General features: G+C 40.6%; 1 protein-coding gene across 4 annotated transcripts in view; it reads left to right on the plus strand.

Moving 5' to 3' along the window:
* FRMD4B (FERM domain containing 4B) overlaps nucleotides 1-23,483 on the plus strand; it is a 193,989-nt gene that overhangs the window by 153,841 nt on the left and 16,665 nt on the right. For 3 of the 4 annotated variants that reach the window (XM_055557788.1, XM_055557791.1, XM_055557790.1), the window contains exons 12-18: nucleotides 15,082-15,158; nucleotides 16,965-17,103; nucleotides 17,585-17,726; nucleotides 18,633-18,766; nucleotides 18,862-18,981; nucleotides 20,130-20,358; nucleotides 23,157-23,213. In XM_055557788.1, coding sequence (XP_055413763.1) covers nucleotides 15,082-15,158; nucleotides 16,965-17,103; nucleotides 17,585-17,726; nucleotides 18,633-18,766; nucleotides 18,862-18,981; nucleotides 20,130-20,358; nucleotides 23,157-23,213 — 898 coding nt within the window. The remainder of the gene's footprint in view (nucleotides 1-15,081; nucleotides 15,159-16,964; nucleotides 17,104-17,584; nucleotides 17,727-18,632; nucleotides 18,767-18,861; nucleotides 18,982-20,129; nucleotides 20,359-23,156; nucleotides 23,214-23,483) is intronic. The other variant, XM_055557789.1, reaches the window with a different exon arrangement.

The raw sequence follows: 23,483 nt of genomic DNA on the forward strand, positions 1-23,483 counted from the left end.
GCTTTCTCATTCTTGGTTATTTTTGGAGGTATCCACTCTCTATCATAGTTCACCTTCTCCTGGCTTCTTCTGTTAAGCCTGACAAGGGATTCTGCTTCCGTATCTTTATTTTACCCTGTCCAGACAACTTAAGGGTTTTGTTGGCGGGTGGAGTTTTTCAAGTCCCTGTCCTGGCTCAGTTGGCACAAATAAGGGAGTGCATAATTTAAAAGGATGTGAACACTGATATATAAAAGGAAGACATGCTTCAGCTGTTTTCATGGGCCGATGCTCCAGCAAGTTACCAATGGCTGGGCAGAAAAGAAGGTCAGATTGGCAAATCGGAATGAAACAAAAGCCGGAGTGGGAGGCTGGGTAGATACTCAGCCTCTTGAACCACATGCCTGCTGTATTATAATTACATGGCTTAAAAACAGACCAGAAGGAGGAAGGTTTGCCAATAATATGTCAAAAGGCTATTTTGAAAAATGGTTGGTCTGAGTCCCACAGGCTGAACCCTTCTGTCCTTTCCACGTGTCTATCAGTTATAGCCTCTGAATGTTGGGGACTGTATTTGTTTTACCTCCCAGAATACCCAGCAAAAGCATCTGAGTAGTATAATGATACAGGCCAAGGGTTTGGGAAGAAATCCAAAGCCTGTCTCTGATGTCTGTTTGCTGTGTGACCTTGGGCAAGTTGCTTAACCTATTTTTAAACTCAGTTTCCTGATCTGCACAATGGTGATGCCACCAACTACATAGGGTGGTTGTAAAAGTTAATTGAGATTATATTTAGCATTATGCCTGATTTGCAATCATTACTCCATACCTGGTAATTACTCATTGATGGTGAGGGAGAGAGGCAATAAAGAAGGGTATGAGAAATATTCTTGGATTCCTATTTGATTAAGGAAGGCTCCAACATTACTATAGACCTAGAGCCTTAGTGTACTAACTGAGAGTACACGCTCATATTTTCTATTTTCAGAGACTGGTAAGCATTCTGCCTGTCAGTTCATTCACCACAGTGCCCTAAGGTATGATGCAGATTAAAGAGAAAAGTTTTAAATTCAGAGTTATAATCCACAAAGATTTGAGGTATTAAAAATTCAGATCATAAGCAGTTTTTCTTTTAAATCTGCCCTTTCAACATGAAATGTGTCTTTGCAAATTCTTTGGGAATATGAAACATACCAGAACTCCGCTTCAAATTGTAGGACATTCACACTTAAAAACGATGAAACTTTATTAAAAAAAAAAAAGGCAAACACATTCCTTCTGGGTTTTTATTGTTCACTCAGTATTTCAAGTCTTCACAAAGTAGACAGTGGGTCAGTGTCTGAGTAAAGTGTCAGTATCTGTTGTGGCTGATTTGTACCCCTACAGCAAGTTATTTCACTGGGGAAAGCCAGAACCTGTCAGAGGTGGGAGGAATAAAAATGACATGCTAGTCAAGGTGTTACAGTAGACCAGAGTAGGATAAAATGCTTTTCAAGATTAATATCTTGCTGCATTATAACACTCTAAGAGAGTCTTAAGATATACTTCATTACCCCAGGACATTTCAGGGTGGGGAAGAGGCCTTTAAACATCAGTTAACTAAACTTTTTTTTTTTTTAATTATTGGATTTTCCAGTTGCCTAGAGCCAGACAAATTAAGTAACCAGCACAAAAATCTTCCTCTTGCCTTGTCATGAAAGTACAATGTTCATTTTATTTAAACTCAGTGACTTGCGTGTTTTTCTAAGCATGGCCATCTTGTGTGTGTGTGTGTGTTTAGTTGGAGGATAATTACTTTACAGTGTCGTTGGTTTCTGTCATAGAACGACATGAGTCAGCCATAAGCATACTTACATCCGCTCCCTCTTGAGCCTCCCTCCTTGTCCCCCCACCCCACCCCCAGATCATCACAGAGCACAGACTGAGCTCCCTGTACTACCCAGCAGCTTCCCACTAGCTGTGAGCACAGCCAACTTGAGGATTTCTAAGTCCTGCTTGCTTCCTCCCCCCGCCCCCATCACCATGGACCTCGATTCGAATGCTAGTTCTAATGCTGCTGAAATGCTAGAGGAGGTTAACAGTAGGAGAGAGAAGATAACGTGTGCTGCCCACTTATACTTTCTACATCAATACAAAATGAATTGTGGTGTGCAGGGAGAAAAGCGAATTGCAGAACCCAAAGACCGGTCCATCCTGTTTGTAAAGTCTATAATTAAGCTCCAGCCACACCAATAATCAATGTGATTGTTAAAACCTTCCACAGAGTCAGTGGGAGGAGAACCAAAGCCCTATAGTGTGGATTTGAAATAGAAACCAGTCCTGCACTCTGCTTACCCGCTGGCTGACCTGCAGCTATCTCTTAGCCTTTTGGGTCTCTATTTTCTCAACTATCAAAATCAAAGAATTCTGTGTCTCTACCTCACAGCTCCTTATGTGGACCCGATGAGTTAGTGAACTCTTTCATTGACTACTTATTTTTCTTTGCTTTTTAAAAATTTTTATTGAAGTATAGCTGATTTACAATGTTGTGTTACGTTCAGATGGATGGCAAAGTGATTCATACAATCATGAATACATACATATACATCTATTTTTTTCAGATTTTTTTCTCTTATAGATTATTATAAAATATTGAGTATAGTTCCCTGTTCTATACAGTTGCTCATTGTTGGTTGTCTGTTTTATATATAGTAGTGTATATATGTCAATTCCAAACTCCTAATTTATCCCTCCCCTCCTCCTTTCCCATAGACATTGCACACACACACAAAAAACCTTACAGTCACTTATTTTTCCCTTCATACCATACTCTAATTTATAGAAACTTTACTGGGCAGCACAGGTATTTGTCTTTTCCTCCTATAATTAATCACTATGAGAATTTGAAGCAGATCTTCTAAGACAGGGAACTCAGAGAATTGGATGGGCATTGTTGAGTCTCCATTTCCATCTCATGACCAGTAGGCAGATGGAAAGAAGCCAAGGCAAGCAGCCTTGTTCATAAAAATCACCAGGTCTAACTGCAAGAGTCTGGAAGTGTATCCTCTAGGTGGGTGACCATGGACAAAGCCATCACTCAAGGTGTTTTGTTATGAAAAGAAAGGAGGAAAAATAGATCCTGGGGGTGACAAGTAGTTTCTGTCCTTCTGTGTTTGTTCCCTTTGAAGTCTTTCAGGGGGGATGGTTAATGAGAAACAAACAAGTTAGCAGAGCATGAAGATATAGATTTTGAATAGTCTCTGATGGGAACAAAGGAGACGGAGGGATGAAAATGGGACAGGTGGGGATGTTTCCTGTGTTCAGGGAAGGCTTCTCTGAGAAAGGTAACATATGAGCTGAGACCTGAAGGGTGAGAAGGAGCCAGGCTTAAAATAAAGAATGCGCTGGCATGTTCATGTCAGAGAACAGTGTATGCTGATGGGAGGGGGACGGGCATGTTATAAAATAAACTGAGAGACCCCTGCAGCTGGAGCTTAAAGAATGAGTTTGTCCCTGTAGAAACTGAAGGTGATGGTTGAAAAAAAGAAAGTGACTGCTGATCAGGCAAAACCATTAGATTTCTTTATTTCATCTGTTACTCTGTGTTGATAGGCACTTACCCAATGGCTGAATTGTTGGCATATATAGAAAAATGAAAGACAGATCTCTAATAGGACTGACCAGTCCAAATGCAGAAAAACCAGTTAGTATGTAAAGCATGGTAAAGTTTTTCTCTTTCACGAGGCATAAACAGTATTCTTCATTCTGTACTTATAACTAAAGATCAGTTTGGCTTCAATTCATTCATCCTTCCGGAACAAAATTCTAGCAATATACTCTGTTTGATATTTTTCCAACAAATTTTCTTAAACCTTTTCTGTTTGCAAGGGCTCTGAACGTGTGCTTTATATTCTTTATCTCATTTAAGGAAAAACCCACATCTTAGTCATCAAGGCCCTGACAATCTACCCGAAAAGACAAAATCATGATTTTTATTGAAAATATTAAATAAACAATGATGGCGGTTTGGCCGCTAAAGTTGTGTACGACTCTTTGTGACCCCATGGACTGTAGCCCACCAGGCTCCTCTCTCCATGCAATTTCCCAGGCAAGAGTACTGGAGTAGGTTGCCATTTACTTCTCCAGGGGATCTTCCCCTCCCAGGGATTGAACCTGGGTCTCCTGCATTGCATGCAGATTCTTCACCAACTGAGCCACCAGGGAAGCCTAGGTACCAATTTGTGAGAAGGGATGCCAGCTGTCAGCATCCAGAAAAGCCATGCAGGTATCTCTGAATGACAGGTCAGCACTGGCTATACCAGATACATGCAGCGAACACTCTAGGTACTAACAGGTGTCATGAGATCAGCCCTGGGAGATTAGAGATTTGGCCACAGAAGGAATTTATATGAGATGACATTCTCCTGATCAGATTTTATGTTATGCATTTTCTGATACCCAGGACATCTTCACCTAAACATTTCAAAAAATACTCAGAATGTTTTGTTCCTTGCGTTTAAGACCTTATGTTTTATGTGTGCAAGGTTATAACATCACATCTGATAAAGTAATTTTCACTACCTGAGTATGCACCATTGGGTTGTTGTTGTTCAGTCACTAAGTCGCATCCAACTCTTTGCAACCCCATGAACTTCAGCACGCCAGTCTTCTCTGTCCTCCAGTATCTCCTGAAGTTTGCTCAAAGTCATGTTCATTGACTCAGTGATGCCATCCAACCATCTCATCCTCTGTCACCTCCTTCTCCTCCTGCCTTCAATCTTTCCCAACATCAGAGTCTTTTCCAGTAAGCCAGCTCTTCGCATCAGGTGGCCAAAGTATTGGAGCTTCAGCTTCATCATCAATCCTTCTCTTGAATATTCAGTGTTAATTTCCTTTAGAATGGACTGGTTTGATCTCCTTGCAGTCCAGGGAGACTCCTAAGAGTCTTCTCCAGCACCCAATTTGAGAGCATCAATTCTTTGGCACTCAGCCTTCTTTGAAGTCCAACTCTCACATCTGTGCATAACTACTGGGAAAACTGTGTCTTTGACTGTATGAGCCTTTGTCAGCAAAGTGATATTTTACGGAATTTTAGTTCAGCACACCAGACACTGAGAGCATGACCTCTTATTTTCTTATCAGTTGCTTTAAGTTCCTCTAGGAGGTAACATTTGCATTTAGAAAACAATCCGGACAGCTATTTATTTCTAAAGGCATTACCTAATTGAGAAAGAGAGAACTCCAAAAATCATTATTTTATTGCAAAACTTTTATCATCTTCTTCAACACACACCACCTACCAAAGTGAAAGTAAAAGTGAAGTCGCTCAGTCGTGTTCGCCTCTTTGCGACCCCATGGACTGTAGCCTACCAGGCTCCTCCCTCCATGGGATTCTCCAGGCAAGAGTACTGGCGTGGGTTGCCATTTCCTTCTCCAGGGGATCTTCCTGACCCAGGGATTGAACCCAGGTCTCCCGCATTCCACGCAGACGCTTTAACCTCTGAGCCACCAGGGAAGCCCACCAAAACATAGTTATATTACTAACAGTGATGAGTCAGCTTTTCTCAGTCTCTGAACTATCGATGTTGGGGGCCAGATCATTCTGTCCTGCACATGATCTGATATTCAGCAGTATTCCTGGCCTCTAACCACAAGATGCTAGAAACAGCCTCCCCTCCAGTGTGAGAACCGAAAGTATCTCCAGACATGGCCAGATGTTCTGGCAGTTGTGGGTGAGGGTGGGAAGTGAAGCAAAATCATCATTGGTTGAATAAGTAAGTAAAATATGAGAGACTCAGAGTCCTTTTCCTACAAATGGCTACTGTAATTGCTGCTCTTTTTTCCTGTGAGGTAGAACTGGGAATTACTCCTTTTTCCTCCCTTTTTTGGTAACATAACAAATCTCCATAGAGTATTCTTCTCAGATGAGAAAGGCGGGACGCTGGGGACTTTGGAGCCATCCTTGTGCTTGAGTGTGAATCTCAGATCTGCACCTATTTTGCTTTATGACCTTCCTCTGTCTACTTAAGTCTCTCTGAGCCCCAGTCTTCTCTTCTGTGAAATGGAGCTAAATGCAGTACCTCCCTATAAGGTTGTTGGGAACACTCACTCTCAGTCACATAAATATTTCATTGGTCAAAGTGGCTGGCTGAACAGAAGGTAGGTCAATTTGGCTTTCTCAAAGCTCATTATCCTACAAAATTCTAATTTTCTGGTACTCCAGAAGGCAAACAACACTGTCTTCCAGCCGCACAAGAGACAACTCTATACATGGACATTACCAGATGGTCAATACTGAAATCAGATTGATTGTTTTCTTTGCAGCTGAAGATGAAAAAAAATCTCTATACAGTCAGCAAAAATAAGACCTGGAGCTTACTGTGGCTCAGATCCTGAGCTCCTTATTGCAAAATTCAGGCTTAAATTAAAGAAAGTAGGGGAAACCACTAGACGGTTCAGGTATGACCTAAATCAAATCTCTTATGATTATACACTAGAGGTGACAATAGATTCAAGGGATTAGGTGTGGTAGACAGGGTTCCTGAAGAACTATGGACAGAGGTTTGTAATATTGTACAGGAGGAGGTGACCAAAACCATCCCAAAGAAAAATGCATGAAGGCAAAGTGGTTGTCTGAGGAGGACTTAAAAATAGCCGAAAAAAGAAGAGAAGCAACAGGCAAAGGAGAAAAGGAACAGTACATCCAACTGAATGCAGAGTTCCAGAGGTTAGCAAGGAGCGATAAGAAAGCCTTCTTAAATGAACAATGCAGAGAAGTAGAGGAAAAGAATACAATGGGAAAGACTAGGGCTCTCTTCAGGAAAATTGGAGATACCAAGGGAATATTTCATGCAAAGATGGGCACAATAAAGGACATAAATAGCAAGGACCTAACAGAAGCAGAGGAGATTAAGAAGAAGTGGCAAGAATACACAGAAGAACTATACAAAAAAGGTCTTAATGACCTGGATAACTATGATGGTGTGGTCACTTCCCTAGAGCCAGACATCCTGGAGTGTGAAGTCAAGTGGGCCTTAGAAAGCATTACTATGAACAAAGCTAGTGGAGGTGATGGAATTCCAGCTGAGCTATTTCAAATCCTAAAAGATGATGCTGTGAAAGTGCTGCACTCAATATGTCAGCAAATTTGGAAAACTCAGCAGTGGCCACAGGACTGGAAAAGAACAGCTTTCATTCTAATCCCAAAGAAAGGCAATGCAAAAGAATGTTCAAACTATCATATAATTATATTCATCTCACATGCTAGTAAGGTAATGCTCAAAATCCTTCAAATGACGTTTTAGCAGTATGTGAATCAAGAAATTCCAGGTGTACAAGCTGGATTTAGAAAAGGCAGAGGAACCAGAGATCAAATTGCCAACATCCTTTGAATCATAGAGGAAGCAAGGGAATTCCAGGAAAAAATTTGGTTCTTCTTCATTGACTACACTACAGTCTTTGACTGTGTGGATCACAACAAACTGGAAAATTCTGAACGAGATGGGAATACCAGAGCAACTTACTTGTCTCCTGAGAAACCTTGTCTCCTGTTATGGGTCAAGAAGCAACAGTTAGAACCAGATATGGAACAACAGGCTGGTTCAAAATGGGAACGGAGTACAATGAGGCTGTCTGTTGTTACTCTGCTTAGTTAACTTATATGCAGAGTCCACCATGTGAAATGCCCGGCTGGATGAATCACAAGCTGGAATAAGATTGGTGGGAGAAATATCAACAACATCAGATATGCAGAGGATACTATTTCTGCTTGCTAATGGCAGAAAGCGAAGAGGAACTAAAGAGCCTCTTGGTGAAGGTGATAGAGGAGAGTGAAAAGGCTGGTTTAAAATTCAGCATTCAAAAAACTAAAACCATGGCATCCATTCCCATCACTTCATGGCAAATAGATGGGGAAAAAGTGGAAACACTGATTTCCATTTTCACTTCCAGTGGAAAAAACATATATTTTATTTTCCTGGGCTCCAAAATCGCTGCGGATGGTGTCTGCAGCCACAAAATTAAAAGACACTTGCTTCTTGGAAAAAAAGTTATGACAAACTTAGCATATTAAAAAGCAGAGATATCACTTTGCCAGCAAAGGTCCATATAGTCAAAGCTAAGCTATGGTCTTTCCAGTAGTCCTGTACAAATGTGAGAGCTGGACCATAAAGAAGGCTGAGCACCGAAAAATTGATGCTTTTGAACTGTGGTACTGGAGAAGATGCTTGAGAGTCCCTTGGACTGCAAGGAGATCAAGCCAGTCAATCCTAAAGGAAATCAACTCTAAATATTCATTGGTAAGACTGATGCTGAAGCTCCAAAAGTTTGGCCACCTGATGCAAAGAGCCAGCTCATTGGAAAAGACCCCGATTTGGGGAAAGATTGAAGGCAGGAGGAGAAGGGGGTGACAAAGAGTGAGATAGTTGGATGACATCACTGACTCAATGGACATGAGTCTGAGCAAACTCCAGAAGATAGTGAAGGACAGGGAAACCTGGCTTGCTGCAGTCCATGGGGTTGCAAAGAGCTAGACAGGAGTGAGCAACTAAACAACAGCAACAAGCTGGCTTGTGGGTACTAAGAGTATACACATCAAGCGTAACTTTTTTTACATGAAAAAAAGTAAGTAATACTATGATTTCTTTTGCTTCAAGTTATAGCAGGGGAATTACTCTGAGTCATTATTTGATGTACAGTCATACACCACGGCTGTGACTATCCCAAATTTAGTCATTTCCAGGTGAATCTGCAGTTAAATGATTAACCTGTGTTATAAGTGCTATTTAAAAAAAAAAAGTTTCTGATGACATCTTTCCTATCATTACCTAGTGGTAAAACTTTGGACCCCGTCAGCTTTCAGTCCATCAAGATTCACACAGACTGTTGAATCCGTTCTGTCCAAGACTTTTCCGTGTCTTTCAGTACTCCAAAGGTCCCCCTTGCTGGTGCATACTTCTCGGCATTTTTTATGTGTTAGGGCATGTCCCTTCTTTTTCTGAGTGCTTCAGACCAGAGGGAGCTTGCTAGCTTGCTGCCATGAGTCTCCCTGTGGGCGTGCCCTTGACCTGTCCCCATGTCCCTCCTCTGTGACCTTGGCAATACAGAAACAGTGGACAGATTTCCTACCTAGAGGGTGTAGCAGGAAACGACCAATGAAATCAACAGAGATAAAGCAGTTTTTACAGAGGCTGACGCTCATGGCTTTGGAAACCTGAGGGACACAGATGTGTCAACAGAATAACTTGACTGTTTCTCATCGGTGGAAAGACAGATGTGGGATCCAGACAGCTGTTTTTAGTTCTAGTTCTGCCATTAAGTGGGCTTCCCTGGTGGCTCAGATGGTAAAGAATCTGTCTGCAATGCAGGAGACCGGGTTCGATGTCTATATTGGGAAGATCCCCTAGAGAAGGAAATGGCAACCCACTCCAGTATTCTTCCCTGGGAAACCCCATGGATGGAGAAGCCTGGCAGGCTATAGTTCACAGGGTCACAAAGAGTCCCACAACTGCTATTAAGTGGCTCTTCTCCATTTTCAGAAAAGATGATAAAATAAGGGAATTGGACTGAGAGTCCTTAATGGATACAACTGACTGTATCACTTACTGAATGTTGATTATGAGCCAGGCACTGTGCTAAGTGCTTTGTGAACATAATCTCAACTAAACCCTTCCAACAGTCCTCTGAGGCAGGCATTGTTGGTCCCATTTTACAGATGAGGAAACTGAAACTCAGGAAAGGTAATCAACTTGCCAAATAAAGCACATGTATTGAAATCAGCATGTATGCCAAGGCACTCTGATATGGTCCATTTGGTTCAGGTAAGCATCACAAGGGAGGGGACCTAGTCATTATTTTCTAACAAGGTGGACAAGATATATTTGTTAATTGAAGAAGAATGTGTAAAGGACAAGAGCTACTTAAGTATGTGACTTCTGGTTTCCTAAAAGTCCTTCTGCTTTTCCTTATAGTTTTTTTTTCTAAAGTTTGTGATCTCAGATATTTAGGAATCACTGTGATTGTAGGATAGGAAGGGGAAAAGTGATTTCTTCTAGTTCTTTGAGCCTATAATGGTGGGGTCTAACTAAATATGGATTATAGGTTTCAGCAAAATGCCTTAAATATTCAACCCATGCATCTCATTAAAGCGTAATTTTTGTTTAGTTGCTTGATTATTTCTGACTCGCTGCAACCCCATGGTCTGTAGCCCACCAGGCTCCTCTGTCCATGGGATTTCCCAGGCAAGAATACTGGAGTGGGTTGCCATTTCCTTCTCCAGGGGATCTTCCTGACCCAGGAATCAAACCTAAGTCTCCTGAATTGGCAGGCAGATTCTTTACCGCTGAGCCTCCAGGGAAGCCCCAAAGTGTAATAATGTGTGGCAATTATTCTAAAACAGTCAACTTCCTTTACATCTAAGGATAAAGGGAATAGATTCTGACTGTGATATTATATACACGTTCACTTTTAAAACGGGATTTGATTCAGCTTTGGTTTTCTGTGTCATTTATTACATCTTTGACACTTTGTTTTTGTAAGACAAGGTGATTTGTAACCTAAGGAAACATTCTTTTCCTATTGTAGTTTTTTTAAATTATCTCTTTGCTACTATCACTGTTCTCATTGCTCCTCTTTGACTTTTTCAGTTGTATCTCTATTTATTTTGTAATCTCAAAGTTAATCATAGCTATTATTTCATCTCTTGCTATCTTTTTCCTTGTTTTGGTGCTAAAGGGCACAACTAATCATTCTATATGAGCATAGAATATGCTCTTCAAAACTCACCCACCAGGCTCCTCTGTCTATGGAATTTTCCAGGCAAGATTACTGGAATGGGTTTCCATTTCTTCAGGGGATCTTCCCAACCCAGGACTCAAACCCACATCTCTTTCATCTCCTTTATTGGCAGGTGGATTCTTTACCACTGCACCACCTGGGAAGCCCAGAAAGAAGTCTAGAAGACCTAATTTATAGTTTTATTGTCACCATACAAGGATTTCCTTTCGTCACTAACACCATGAATTCTAAACAAAACACAATTTCAAATTCAACCCTATTAGTGAGTGCCACATAAACAACAATAAATACCAATTAATGATTGTCATTAGGCTGGTTTAACGATCACTTTAGGAAACAGTCCAGTTTCATGCTCTTAACTCTGTGTGGCAAAGCAAATACAATTCTTCTCCCACCCCCACCCCCCTGCAAATTTCCAAAAGTGGGAATTTTGTTTTGGCAAAAAAAAAAAACCAAAACTATTTTAATATGAAATTACAAATTTTCTCTATACATATACATGCATAAAATATATATAGTGGTGGTGGTGGTTTAGTCACTAAATCGTGTTCAACTCTTACGACCCCATGGATTGGAGCCCGCCAGGCTCCTCTTCACAGGATTCTCCAGGCAAGAATACTGGAGTGGGTTGCCATTTCCTTCTCCAGGGGATCATCCTGACCCAGCAATTGAACCTAGGTCTGCCTGCATGGCAGGCAGATTTCTTTTCCAACTGAGCTATGAGGGAAGATTCAATATATATAGTAGCCTTGTTCTATCCTGTAAGACATCATACCCTATAATAGTGCTTCTCTGTACGGGGTCCAGTAAAGCATACTTAGCTCGTTTGTGCCTTCCTTTGAACCTTGATCTTTTTCCTTAAATGGTTTCTTGCAATTCTTCTTCATCTTTCAGGTGATTTATTTAGAGTTGTTTAGTCACTCAGTCGTGTCTGACTGTTTGCAACCCCATGGGCTGTAGCCCACCAGGCTTCTCTGTTCATGGAATTTTCCAGACAGGATTACTGGAGTGTTTTATTAACATGTCAGGCCATTTCTCTCTCTCTCTCTTTTTTTTCCTGCACTGTGCAGCTTGACTTGCAGGGATCTTAGTTCCCCCATCAGGGATTGAACCCCAGGCCACAGCAATAAAAGCACCAAACCCTAACCACTAGACCACCAAGAGAAGCTTCCCTTATAACTCAGAGGTAAAGAATCTGCCTGCAATGCAGAAGACTTGGGTTTGACCCCTGGGTCGGGAAGATCCCCTGGAGAACAGAACGGCAACCCACTCCAGTATTCTTGCCTGGGAAATTTCATGGACAGAGGAGCCTGGTGGGCTACAGTCCATGGGGTCACAGAGAGTCAGACATGACTGAGTGTGCATACACTGGAGGCCACCAGGGAATTCCCCATCAGGCCATTTCTCTTAAATAGAGACCCCAGCAAGTCAGGTCAGCCTGGCGGATATCTTTCTGACATTCCCCTTATCCTTCCACTGGCCTAGAATCTTGAGTGATTTTGACCAAAGAGAGACCTTGTATTTACCCTATAAGGAAAACACTGGCCTAAAGGACAGGAATGCAGATTGGGTAATTGACTGCTCGTGCCAGGTGCGTTCCTAGGCGTGTTGAATGAGTAAAGGAATCCACTTCACCTCAGCTCCACTGCCATTTTCCGAGCCTCATCCCGGCTCTCTGAGATCTAGAACTCCAAGATAGTTTAAAAGACGATAGAAGAATGATTTCAGAAATTTGACAAGCTAGCTTATTTCCAGCTGCCAGCTAGATCAAGTGCCACTACAGTTAAAAGTGTTTTCCTTGCTACTTCAAACAGTGATAAGAATCACACAGGTAATACATGTCTAAATTAGACGATTCCCAATGGTTACGAAGTGGCAATCTCACTCTTGTATGAAACAGACCCACCTTTGTTCATTTTATACAAACTTCTATAATTTTTAGAAATTAAAAAAAAAAAAAAGGAATACCAAGAATGTGACAACACCTGCATAACCACTTAAACTGATGAGAACAAATATTTTGTTATATTGACTTCATCTTATTTTTATTAATAAAATAAACATGACTGGTAATGTTGAAGTTTGTGGTGCCATGAACCCCTCGTACATTCTGCTGTCCTGAACCGCTGTCATGAATGAAGTTTGTGCCATTCCTGTTCACTTTTATACTATTACAGGCACATATATGAAATCACATTTTGCAAAAACTCCAGGGATCAGACTCACACAGTGAAAGCGCCAGGTCCTAACTACTGGGCCGCCAGGGAATTCCCCCTACCCCGCTCCCCCATCACAACAACTTTTTAAGATTTAAGTTGGGGAAATGGCTTTGCCTTTCAGACTTAAAAATGTAGTCTCATTCCCATAACTTCAATTGCAAACCCAGTTGCCATCTCATTTTTTCAAATTCTTTAAAATTAGCTGAAACCTTTCACCTTTTAAGTAGGGTTTTTGCTGCAGGGGGCTGTCTGTTCTCAACGCTGGGATGTGCCGAATGGAGAGCCTTGTGTTTCACGTTTGTAAGTGATAAGAGGGGGAGGTGGCAGAGATCAGGTTTCAAGTCCAGCCCTAGTTTTTATGTGTGTGGGAATGGACGCAAAGGAAAACACAGCTGAGCTGCATTGTGGCTCTTCCTGTCGAACCTGTTCACTGCCAGGGTGAGTAAACCGGGAGCAACGTCTCCTTCGCCCAGCCTCCAGTGAAATTTGTGCCTGGATTCAAAGCAACTGACTTCCCAGGAAATACCATCTGAATCTCCCCCATACCTCGTGTGGAAAGTGTGTCTCTCTCACGGGGAAATCTGCCAGAGAGAACTTGGCTGTCCTCTCCCAGATGGAGGAAGGAATGGAACCGGGGTGGTGTCACTTGGAGGAATTGCTGATGTCAGTAGCGTGTCAGCCGTGGGAGGCTCGGTTTGTGAAACTGAGTTACACCTAAGTGTCTTAGGAAACTCTGTGCAGAACTCACCGGAGCTGCCCGGCTGGGACAGGAGGGAGCAGGGGAGGGAGAGAGCACCTCAGAGATTCCCTTCCCCCTGTTATCTCACTTTTGGAACCTTGGGATTAAAGACATGAAAGCCTGGAAACCACAGACATCTTAGGAAATCGGTATGTACCTTTAAGCTCCCACGAATTCCTCTTTCTACCTGGGCGAGGGTTGTAGTTAGACACTAGGTGCTCAGACGACAAAGCGCTGTGTTCTCAGTGGGTGATGGTTTATTTCACTGTTTGAGGTGGGGGGTCCAGTTTGAACAGGTCTGTCTCCCAGCTGTATGTGCATGGGAACCATCGGCTTGTGCTGTTCCTTTTAGATAAGGTTGGTGAAAAGTCTTGGTTCCTGTACCCCAGGAAATGGTTTTGCTGGTGGTGCATTGCGGAGAAATTATTTTCTTAATGATTAGAATGTTTTATGAAGAGTCTTTGAACGTAAGTTAAAAATCCAGCTAAAGTCTAATAATGGAATGAAATTGCTGTGTTAGTATTTCTCTGACCAACAAGACTGGGGTGGAGAAGAGGAATTCCCAACTATGAAGTCAAAGTTCAAAGGACAAGCTGGGTCTCAGGCTAATGTGAAGGGTTGGGAATGAACCCAGAAAATGCAGGAGGGCCCACTCAGTTCTGTGAATGAGCTGCTTTTTACAAGTTAAATTTTCAGATGCCCATTGCTAGTAAGTTGTATTTCTCCCACCCAACTGGCAGATAACACCTGGTGCGGCATTAGAGTATCAACAGTGGGAATATGTTGATGAATTCTCTTACAAAAACTGGAAGCTCTAGCTCAGAAACCAAGGTGGCAGCGTCAGCATTCACTCCCATCCCGCTGAGCCTCCAGTTTCTAGCACTCAAGTTTCTGTGGCATTTAGGGGAACTCTTGTAGGTGGGGAAATTATCACTGAGAATCACCCTTGCTTGGGGTTCCGTTTTACTTTCACTTTGCATTCTTTTGAAATTTAATCTGTGGTTTTATTGAAACATCCCTTTGAATCTCTTTCCATTTAAATATGAAGTCAACATCTTTGATCAGAAGGCATGTGCTTACTGGAATCTACAATTTCCTTACTCACTCTTTTATTTAGTTGAGTCAAAGGAAAAATAGTATGTATGTTCCCCACAGTTGCTTGGTTTTATTGTTCAGGAAACAGTGATAAAGTGAAGATTACTGTCAAAAGAAGGAATAAAGTGGTTTCACGCTATAGTTGGTTTGTGAAAAGGCATATGCCTAATATCAATCTTAATTCTTGATTTTTTTTATTATTAAGCTGATTTCTAGACTTAGTAAAAGTTAACATTAATTAAAGCTGTGTTGCATTTTTGTTTTCTTCATTTCTTAGTTATTCCAATGGAAACAGCTGGAGAACTTATATTTCCGTGAGAAAAAGTTTGCTGTTGAAGTTCACGATCCACGGAGGTGAGAATAAAAGCCTTTTTTTCTGTATGGGTCCAGTGACTAGCCACATATGCTGCTATGAATATTCATGTGCACGTTTTCATTTCTCTTGGGTGCATACCTGGGAGTAGAATTGCTTGATCAAATGGTAACTCTCTTTGACCTTCTGAGGAACTGTCAGACTGTTTTCCAAAGCAGCTACCCCCTTTTACATCCCTACCAAAATTCTGCATGGTTTCATTTTCTCCACATCCTCTAATATTTGTTATTTTTTCTGTGTGTGTGTGTGTGTGTGTGTGTGTGTGTGCAAATAGCCATCCTGATGGTGTGCAGTGATAACTCATACTGGTTTAGATTTGCTCACCGAGCATCTTTTCATGGACTCATTGGCCATTTGTTTACGTTTTTTAGAGAAATATTTATTCAGATCCTTTGCTCATTTTTAAGTTTGCTATTCTTGGTCACTTAAAAAAGTTCCTAAATTATCAACATGAATTAAAGTCAAGATTGTAGGCTCTCCAAGTTCCTCAGAGGAATTCCTTATCAGCTCACAGTGGTTGCTTTTCAGATATAAGTTTATGGATATTTGGAGGTCAGAGAGATGGAGGAAACAGCTGTGGCAAAAAGATGACCTGGAGATACAAGGGAGATTCCTACAAGGAACACTGGTGCTCTTCTCCCCACAACCCTGCCCCCATCTTTGTTTCTCTTGCTCTGTCCTCCTCTGACCTTCTCTCTTTTCATCCAGTACATAAGCAGTAATCTGGGTCAGTTTTGGACATGCATATTATCAGACAATATTATTATGTTCATCCTCTGATAGTGCCAAAGCCAGACAATAGCTAGATCTGAGATGCTCTTTCCTTGGAGGAAGGTGCTGATCCCACAGGTCGTGATTGCTTGATCTTTAAAGTAACACATTTATTCTCACCTTTTTGTGATGGTCGCACATCACACATCTGTGGTCTTTAATTTGATGTTTTTAGTACAGCCTCCAATGTGGCTAATTCTCACCTGCTTTGAAATAATTTTTAATTTCTATTATTTCCTGTATCATGCTTCTGTGCAGAGTACAGAATGTTTATATTTATGTACATAAGCCTACTAGACTTAGGTTTTTCTAAAATATTATATGGTTGACATTAATAATCATTTTGTCTTAATTACTTTAAAAATTTTCATTTTGTATTAGAGCATAATTATTTAAAAATGTTGTGTTAGTTTCATGCATACAGCCAAGTGATTGTTATACATATACATGTGTCTATTCTTTTTCTAATACTCTGTCCATTTTCTCATCTGCTTTTGAAGATGTGTGTTTGTATTGTTTAATATACTGCTTTTAGGAGGAGATATTACCCAAGTGTGATTGGCTTTCTCATAAAAAGGAGAAAATCAGAGGCTTGGTCCTTGAAGGCAAGGGTGTGGCAGAGGAAAAACAATTAAGGAGATACTTTGTTACATACAATGTTACCCACTGGGTACATTTGATGTTATGCTGCTGCTGCTGCTAAGTCACTTCAGTCCTGTTGGACTCTGTGCGACCCCATTGATGGCAGCCCTGTGCGACCCCATAGATGGCAGCCCACCAGGCTCCCCCGTCCCTGGGAGTCTCCAGGCAAGAACACTTGAGTGGGTTGCTATTTCCTTCTCAAATGCGTGAAAGTGAAGTCGCTCAGTCATTTCCGACTCTTAGTGACCCCATGGACTGCAGCCTACCAGGCTCCTCCATCCATGGGATTTTCCAGGCAAGAGTATTGGAGTGGGGTGCCATTGATGTTATGCTGGGCCAGAAACAAATCATGAGTGCTTTCCTTAATCTTTTAGGATTTCAGTATCCAGAAGAACCTTTGGGCAGAGTGGCCTCTTTGTGCAAACGTGGTATGCGAACTCCTCTCTCATCAAGTCCATCTGGGTAATGGCAATCAGTCAGCATCAGTTTTACTTGGACCGGAAGCAAAGCAAAGTAAGTAACTGAAAGTATTTCTACAAGGACAAAGTCCCATCCCTCATTTACTTTCTGTTCAGAAGATAAACTTTCTTAGAAAAGATGCAACCTCATGGTTTTTGTTTCTTGAGTTTTGTGGGTTTTTTTTTTTTAACTTTACTACCAGTTGTTTTAATTTTTCTTACATTTAACAGATGGGCAACCTATAGCCTGCTCTGAAAGTTGTAAGATTCGCCAGCTTTTAGGCATTGTGTGTGTCTATGCACTCATGACTTTTTTGTTAATGATTGAACTATACCATGAGGAAGAATCATGCATGATTAATAAAACATTTTAGTGACAAAGCTGAAGTCTAAATTTTTTTCTGAAAAATATCACTATAGTATATAAAAGTTCTGTATTGTCCTTTGTGTTGACATTTTTATTCCATATTAACTGAATCGTTTTATTAATTCAAAATAGGTGTGACTGAATGAATTCCCTTTCCATGTTGTGTTAGGCAAAAATCCCTTCAGCCAGGAGTTTAGACGATATCGCAATGGACTTGACGGAGACAGGAGCACCAAGGGTCTCCAAACTGGTGACACTTGAGGCGAAAAGCCAGTTCATTATGGCAAGCAACGGCAGTTTAATTTCCTCAGGTAATATTTTTGAATTAGAGAGTGTGCGAGCCATCTATATCTTAATGTACTTTTATTTTTTTTTGGTTGTAAACCACTTTTAAATGTATCTTTTAACCCATTATTTCCGGAATAAGTAAGCATATGAGAGAACCTATAGTATACAGCAGTTTTGAATAAAATTTTGAAATTAATTTTTAAAAGAATATGAAGCAAGTTAAGTTATAAAGTTCAGGTTGTATAATTAACACTAGATGCTGAGACAGTGAGTGCCTTGGGGTAGCTTGCAAGAACATTTTCTCCCCATCAGGTCCAGAAGCTTTTTCTTTCTCCATTGTGTACTTTTTGATACAGGCAGTCATCTAATTTTCCATTTAACATAAAATCAACCATGATTACAACCCTTGAACTCCATCTCACCCCCAAAGTGATTTTTGCTCCTAAACCCTTACTCTGCAGACATTTATATGAGAGTATCACTAAGTATACATAATTCACTAAAAATATTCTCATCTAAATCCCATTGTCAGCTTGTGAATCTGAAACACAGAATATCCCCTTGCCTTGCTTACTTTCCAAAAGAACATTCCAAACAACTATCTCCAGGAACATCTTACCTTCTCTCCTGCTCAGAAAAATGAAATTTTTCATTGAGTGTGTCTGAAACATTAAACATTTTATCATTGCTTCCCAAATGACTGAACCGAAATACAAAAGGCATATATTATTACCAGGTTCTGTTAGATGCCCAGAAGCATGAGAAAATGTTCTCCAGTTTCCTTTTATTATGTTCAGAAACAAGGAGAAAAGAAAGAAACTATTATTAAATAGCAGGTTTGGCTTAAAAATCCTTTGTCCTCTGAAAAGGAAGGAAACATGCCTGTATAAACCTTCCCTGCCCTCCCTCCCCACCCCCCATACCTCCAGGTTCTCAAGACTCAGAAGTCAGTGAGGAGCAAAAGAGAGAGAAGATCCTTGAACTCAAGAAGAAGGAAAAACTGTTGCAAGAAAAGCTCCTGAAGAAAGTTGAAGAGCTTAAGAAGATCTGTTTGCGGGAGGCTGTGAGTGTCTTCTGCTTTGGGGAACATTTCAAATTGTGTTTGACAGTTCCAGCCAGGGTCAGTAATCTCCCTCTCGGTTCTGTCCTGTTTTATAGGAGCTCACAGGCAAAATGCCCAAGGAGTATCCTCTGAATGTAGGTGAGAAACCTCCTCAGGTCAGAAGGCGTATAGGTACCGCGTTCAAATTAGATGACAACTTGCTGCCAAGTGAAGAGGTATGGGCACCCACCCGTTCTGAGCACTTCTGTCAACAGTGAGGCAGAAAAGCTGTCAGTTGAATGTAGCTGACTTGTTCCTTTAGTTTTTGAGTTACTGCTGTACATGTTTATCTCACCAGCTAAAGGTGATCATGGAGACCAAGTTGAATTCCTTCCTTCATGCACAGTTTAGTTAAAGTTGAGTTCTCATGACTTTACTCCTCCAAACAGAGTATTAAATGAACTCTTAAGTATTTCTAAATTGAGAAACATTATTTTAAGAATTAATAATTCAGCACTAGAGTCTCCCACTTAAAACCAAGTAGCCCTTGGCAAATCATTGATCTCTCTGAAGTCTCAATTCTCTGGTTTTCTCATCAATAAAACGGAGGTAATGATTGTTCTTCCATCTGAGAAATGCAAGGAGTATTCAGTGAGATAACACACATATAACACTTTAGGTATAATAAAGTTAAAAGATTTGTTAGCCAATATAGATGATACTTTCCTATTTGTATGTCATCAGACACTATGACCCTATTCATGTTTCTTGTAGAAATTTTGCCATCTTGGCTTTAGAAAATAGTAGTGGTTTCCATTCATAATACAGTTAGCATTGCTGTTTATTAAGTTTCAGTGTATACCCAGCTCTGAGCTAAGCAATGCACATACATTGTTTCCTTTCATCTTCGCCATAGTTTCATAAGGTGGATGTTACACCCATTTTACAAGTAAAAAAACTGAAGCATTAAAGCATTAAGTAATATGTCCAGGGCCATGCAACCAGGAATTACCCAGAAAGAATGGAATCTCGGTTTATCTGTTTCTGAAGCTGTGCATATGACTATAACATTCTCTGGCTATGAATCTTGGGTGAAGGATCCCTTCTTGAAAAATATGATCTTCATCTAACCAGTTGAATGAATGAAAGGTCAATTCCCTTCTTTGAAAAGGAAAAAGAATTGGACTATTAAAGTAAATGGAGGGAGGTCTTATCTTCTAGGAAAATGTTTGAGAATACCTAAGCAGTAAAACTTAGGAAGATTTCATTCACAAAGAGCATCTGATGTGAGAATGCGTGAGAAAGAGAAATTTTATTATCCAGGACATATGAGAGTGACAGTGTATGTCCATAAAAATAAAGCAATATTATCATGTGAATGCAGGATCCTGCTTTGCAAGAACTGGAGAGCAATTTCCTAATACAGCAAAAGCTGGTTGAGGCTGCGAAGAAGCTTGCCAATGAGCCCGACCTTTGCAAAACCGTGAAGAAAAAACGAAAGCAAGATTACACGGATGCAGTGAAAAAGCTTCAGGAGATTGAAAATGCTATAAATGAGTATCGCATTAGATGTGGAAAGAAACCCAGCCAGAAAGCAACAGTTATCTTACCAGGTTAGTAACTAGTGAGGTTTTTTTGAGTCACCTAAGTCAGTCCTCTTGATGGAATGTACCGTTTCCAAACCAGTTCATTTGATGAGAGAGAAAAGAATGGATTGATCCTTAAGTTTCTTAGGATAAAAATGATTCGGAATTTCATTCTTACAAGTATGTTAACGTGGTTTTCTGTGACCTTCTCACTGTTGTAAAACTATACTATTGCATTGCTTTAATTTTCAGGATGAAAGAGCTTTACACAGCAATATTAGTTCCCAATAAGAGAGATTCACCTCTAACTGGCCTGATGTCATTGCAAGAAATATATTTGAAAACACAGTGTATTCAGACAGCTGGGCCCTACATAATAGTTTCTCAGAGATTTTTAATGCAGCAGACCATATATATTTTCTAAGGACCTATCCAATATATGTGGATAGAAAAGAACTCTTACAATTACGGTTATTTATAGAGGCTATTTCGGAGAAGGAAATGGCACCTCAATCCAGTATTCTTGCCTGGAAAATCCCATTGACGGAGGGGCCTGGAAGGCTGCAGTCCATGGGGTCGCTGAGGGTCAGACACAACTGAGTGACTTCACTTTCACTTTCATGCATTGGAGAAGGAAATGGCAACCCACACCAGTGTTCTTGCCTGGAGAATACCAGGGACGGGGGAGCCTGGTGGGCTGCCATCTATGGGGTCGCACAGAGTCAGACATGACTGAAGTAACTTAGCAGCAGCATAGAGGCTATTTATGGACATATGCTCCTGTTGTATTATGAAATGCAGAAGGCAGAATACAAAATTGTAGCCAAAACATAGTCCTGACATTGTATAAATATGTACACATAGAGACTGGTTGGGCAAGAGTTCAAAAATATTAATAGTTGTAGAATTTCATGTCAATTTTCTTCTTAATTCTCTTTAGTATTTTCAAAATTCTCAATATCATGTATCTAAAACTAATATTCAGAAAAAAATTAAACTGAAAAGTCTCATTTAGGTGGATTTCAAGTCCAACAGGTCTTCCATGTTTATTAGAATAATTTTTAGAATTGATCATTGGTTGAAATATGATTATTTCTTTTGATTCCAAGACTTTCCACCCTCTCCCCCATTTAAGCATCTGTGAAATTGGGATAATTCTTATACTAGATGAGGCATTACAGTTATGATCAGTACTTTTTCTTTTTTTACTGGAATATCAACTAATTATACATCTTAGATTTGACAAAATATGGTAATGAGGTTTAAAGTATACTGAGCTTCAGGGCATATGATTTGAAAAGCAGAGATACAGCTTTTTGGTAAGTGAATGCATGGACATCAACACACACGTGTTCGTCAACTACAGCTGGGGAATTTAGGATGGTTTTGACTCAATGCAAAATCCAGTTGGCCTCGTTGGTGGCCACCTTCTGGACCTATAGGAGATGGGTAGTGAGCAGGTCACTTAACTTTGATAGCCATTTGTTGTGGCCCATTCATCTCCAACTGTGTAAGATTCAAGTGTTATCCTTTACAGTAACTGACATTTAGGCAGCACTGATGCCAGTGGTTGAGTATATACCGGCTGGATTATTTTTAAAGCCTGCCTGACAGCTGACTATACTGGACTCTCGCCTTCAAGCTCTACCATGTGTCCCATTAAGAGACAGTCCTCTTGGCTCTGATAGAGATCAATTTTAGATTGGATGGGGAGGTTCACTTCATAATGGCTTCGAAGCTTACACTGAGGTGTCACATTTGCCTGTAACCTTGCCCATCCTTGACAACTGAATATGGAAAGATTTGCCAAAGCACATCAGCACATCAAAGATGTCACTTTTTAAAAAAAATTTATTGGAGTATAGTTGTTTTATAATGTTGTGTCAGTTTTTGCTGTACAGCAAGGTGAGATGTCGCTTTTTGCTAAACCCGTTTTGTAACATTTGACAAGCACCAGTAATAATCACATTTTTATGGACATTTCCAACCACCAGACTTCTTTCACTAGAATGCTGTACGTAGGTAACCAAAGTAATAAGTATAGTTAATATTTATTGAGCATTTGTCTTGTACCGGGAGCAAGGCCAAGGGCTTTACATCTATTATGTCATCGAACGCCCACCAAAGCACTAAACACGAGGTACTATTCTCATCCCTATTTTAGAGTTGAGCCAAATGATGCTTGGAGAGATTAAGTAATTTGCCCAGGGTCTCCCAGCCAATAAGTGACAACACCAAGCTTTGAATCCAGGTCTGTTTATTTCAGTGGTTCTCAACCAGCAGCAATTTTGCATCCCTGGGAAATGTCTGCAGGCGTGTTTGATTGTCAAAACTGAGGGTGGGGAGGGTACTGATATCCAGTAGTAGAGGCTAGAGAGCCTACAGTGCAAAGGACAGCACCCCCCAACAAAGAATCATCCAGTTGAGGATGTCAGTAGTACCACCCACTGTTAGGAAACCCTAGTCTGATTCAGAAGCTTCTGTACCACAAATGCCCTCACTCTATCAAGAAAAAGCCCTTCTCTTCAGGAGAGAGCTCAAAAAATAAGTTAACCTAACAGTGCAGTAGATTCTCAAAGGAAGGGTCTCAAGTCTGTTCCATTGTAAAAAATAATCCAGTGTAATATTTGTATAGTAGGGAAGATGTTTATGTCTTAAGTGGTCAATGAGTCCATTCTCACAACAGTTAATTACTGCTAATGCACTGTAACTAGTTGCATTTATCTAAGTAAAAATAAGATGCACTCCATTGAGAATTGTTTTATTGAACCATTAGGGGTGTCCAAAGGCACCGTTGTACTAAAGATAGTTTATTTTGTTTACAGAAGACATCATCCCATCAGAAAGTAGCTCCTTGTCTGACACTACCACCTATGATGATCGTAAGTAGCTCTCCCTTTTCAATATAAAATGTTACATATTCTGAAATACTAAGAAAGGTTTTGAGTAGGAAAGCCTATTTATTACTCTTTTGGGAAAAGTAGAATCAACTAGCTTACATTTATGAAGAATGGTTGGGAAAGGGGTTAATATTAGCTTTTACACAGGTTGGGCTGTGCTGTGCTTAGTTGCTCAGTCGTGTCTGACTCTTTGCAACCCCATGGACCATAGACCACCAGGCTCCTCTGTCCGTGGGTATTCTCCATGCAAGA

Source organism: Bubalus kerabau, chromosome 20 (assembly GCF_029407905.1).
Source record: "Bubalus kerabau isolate K-KA32 ecotype Philippines breed swamp buffalo chromosome 20, PCC_UOA_SB_1v2, whole genome shotgun sequence".
NCBI lineage: Eukaryota > Metazoa > Chordata > Mammalia > Artiodactyla > Bovidae > Bubalus > Bubalus kerabau.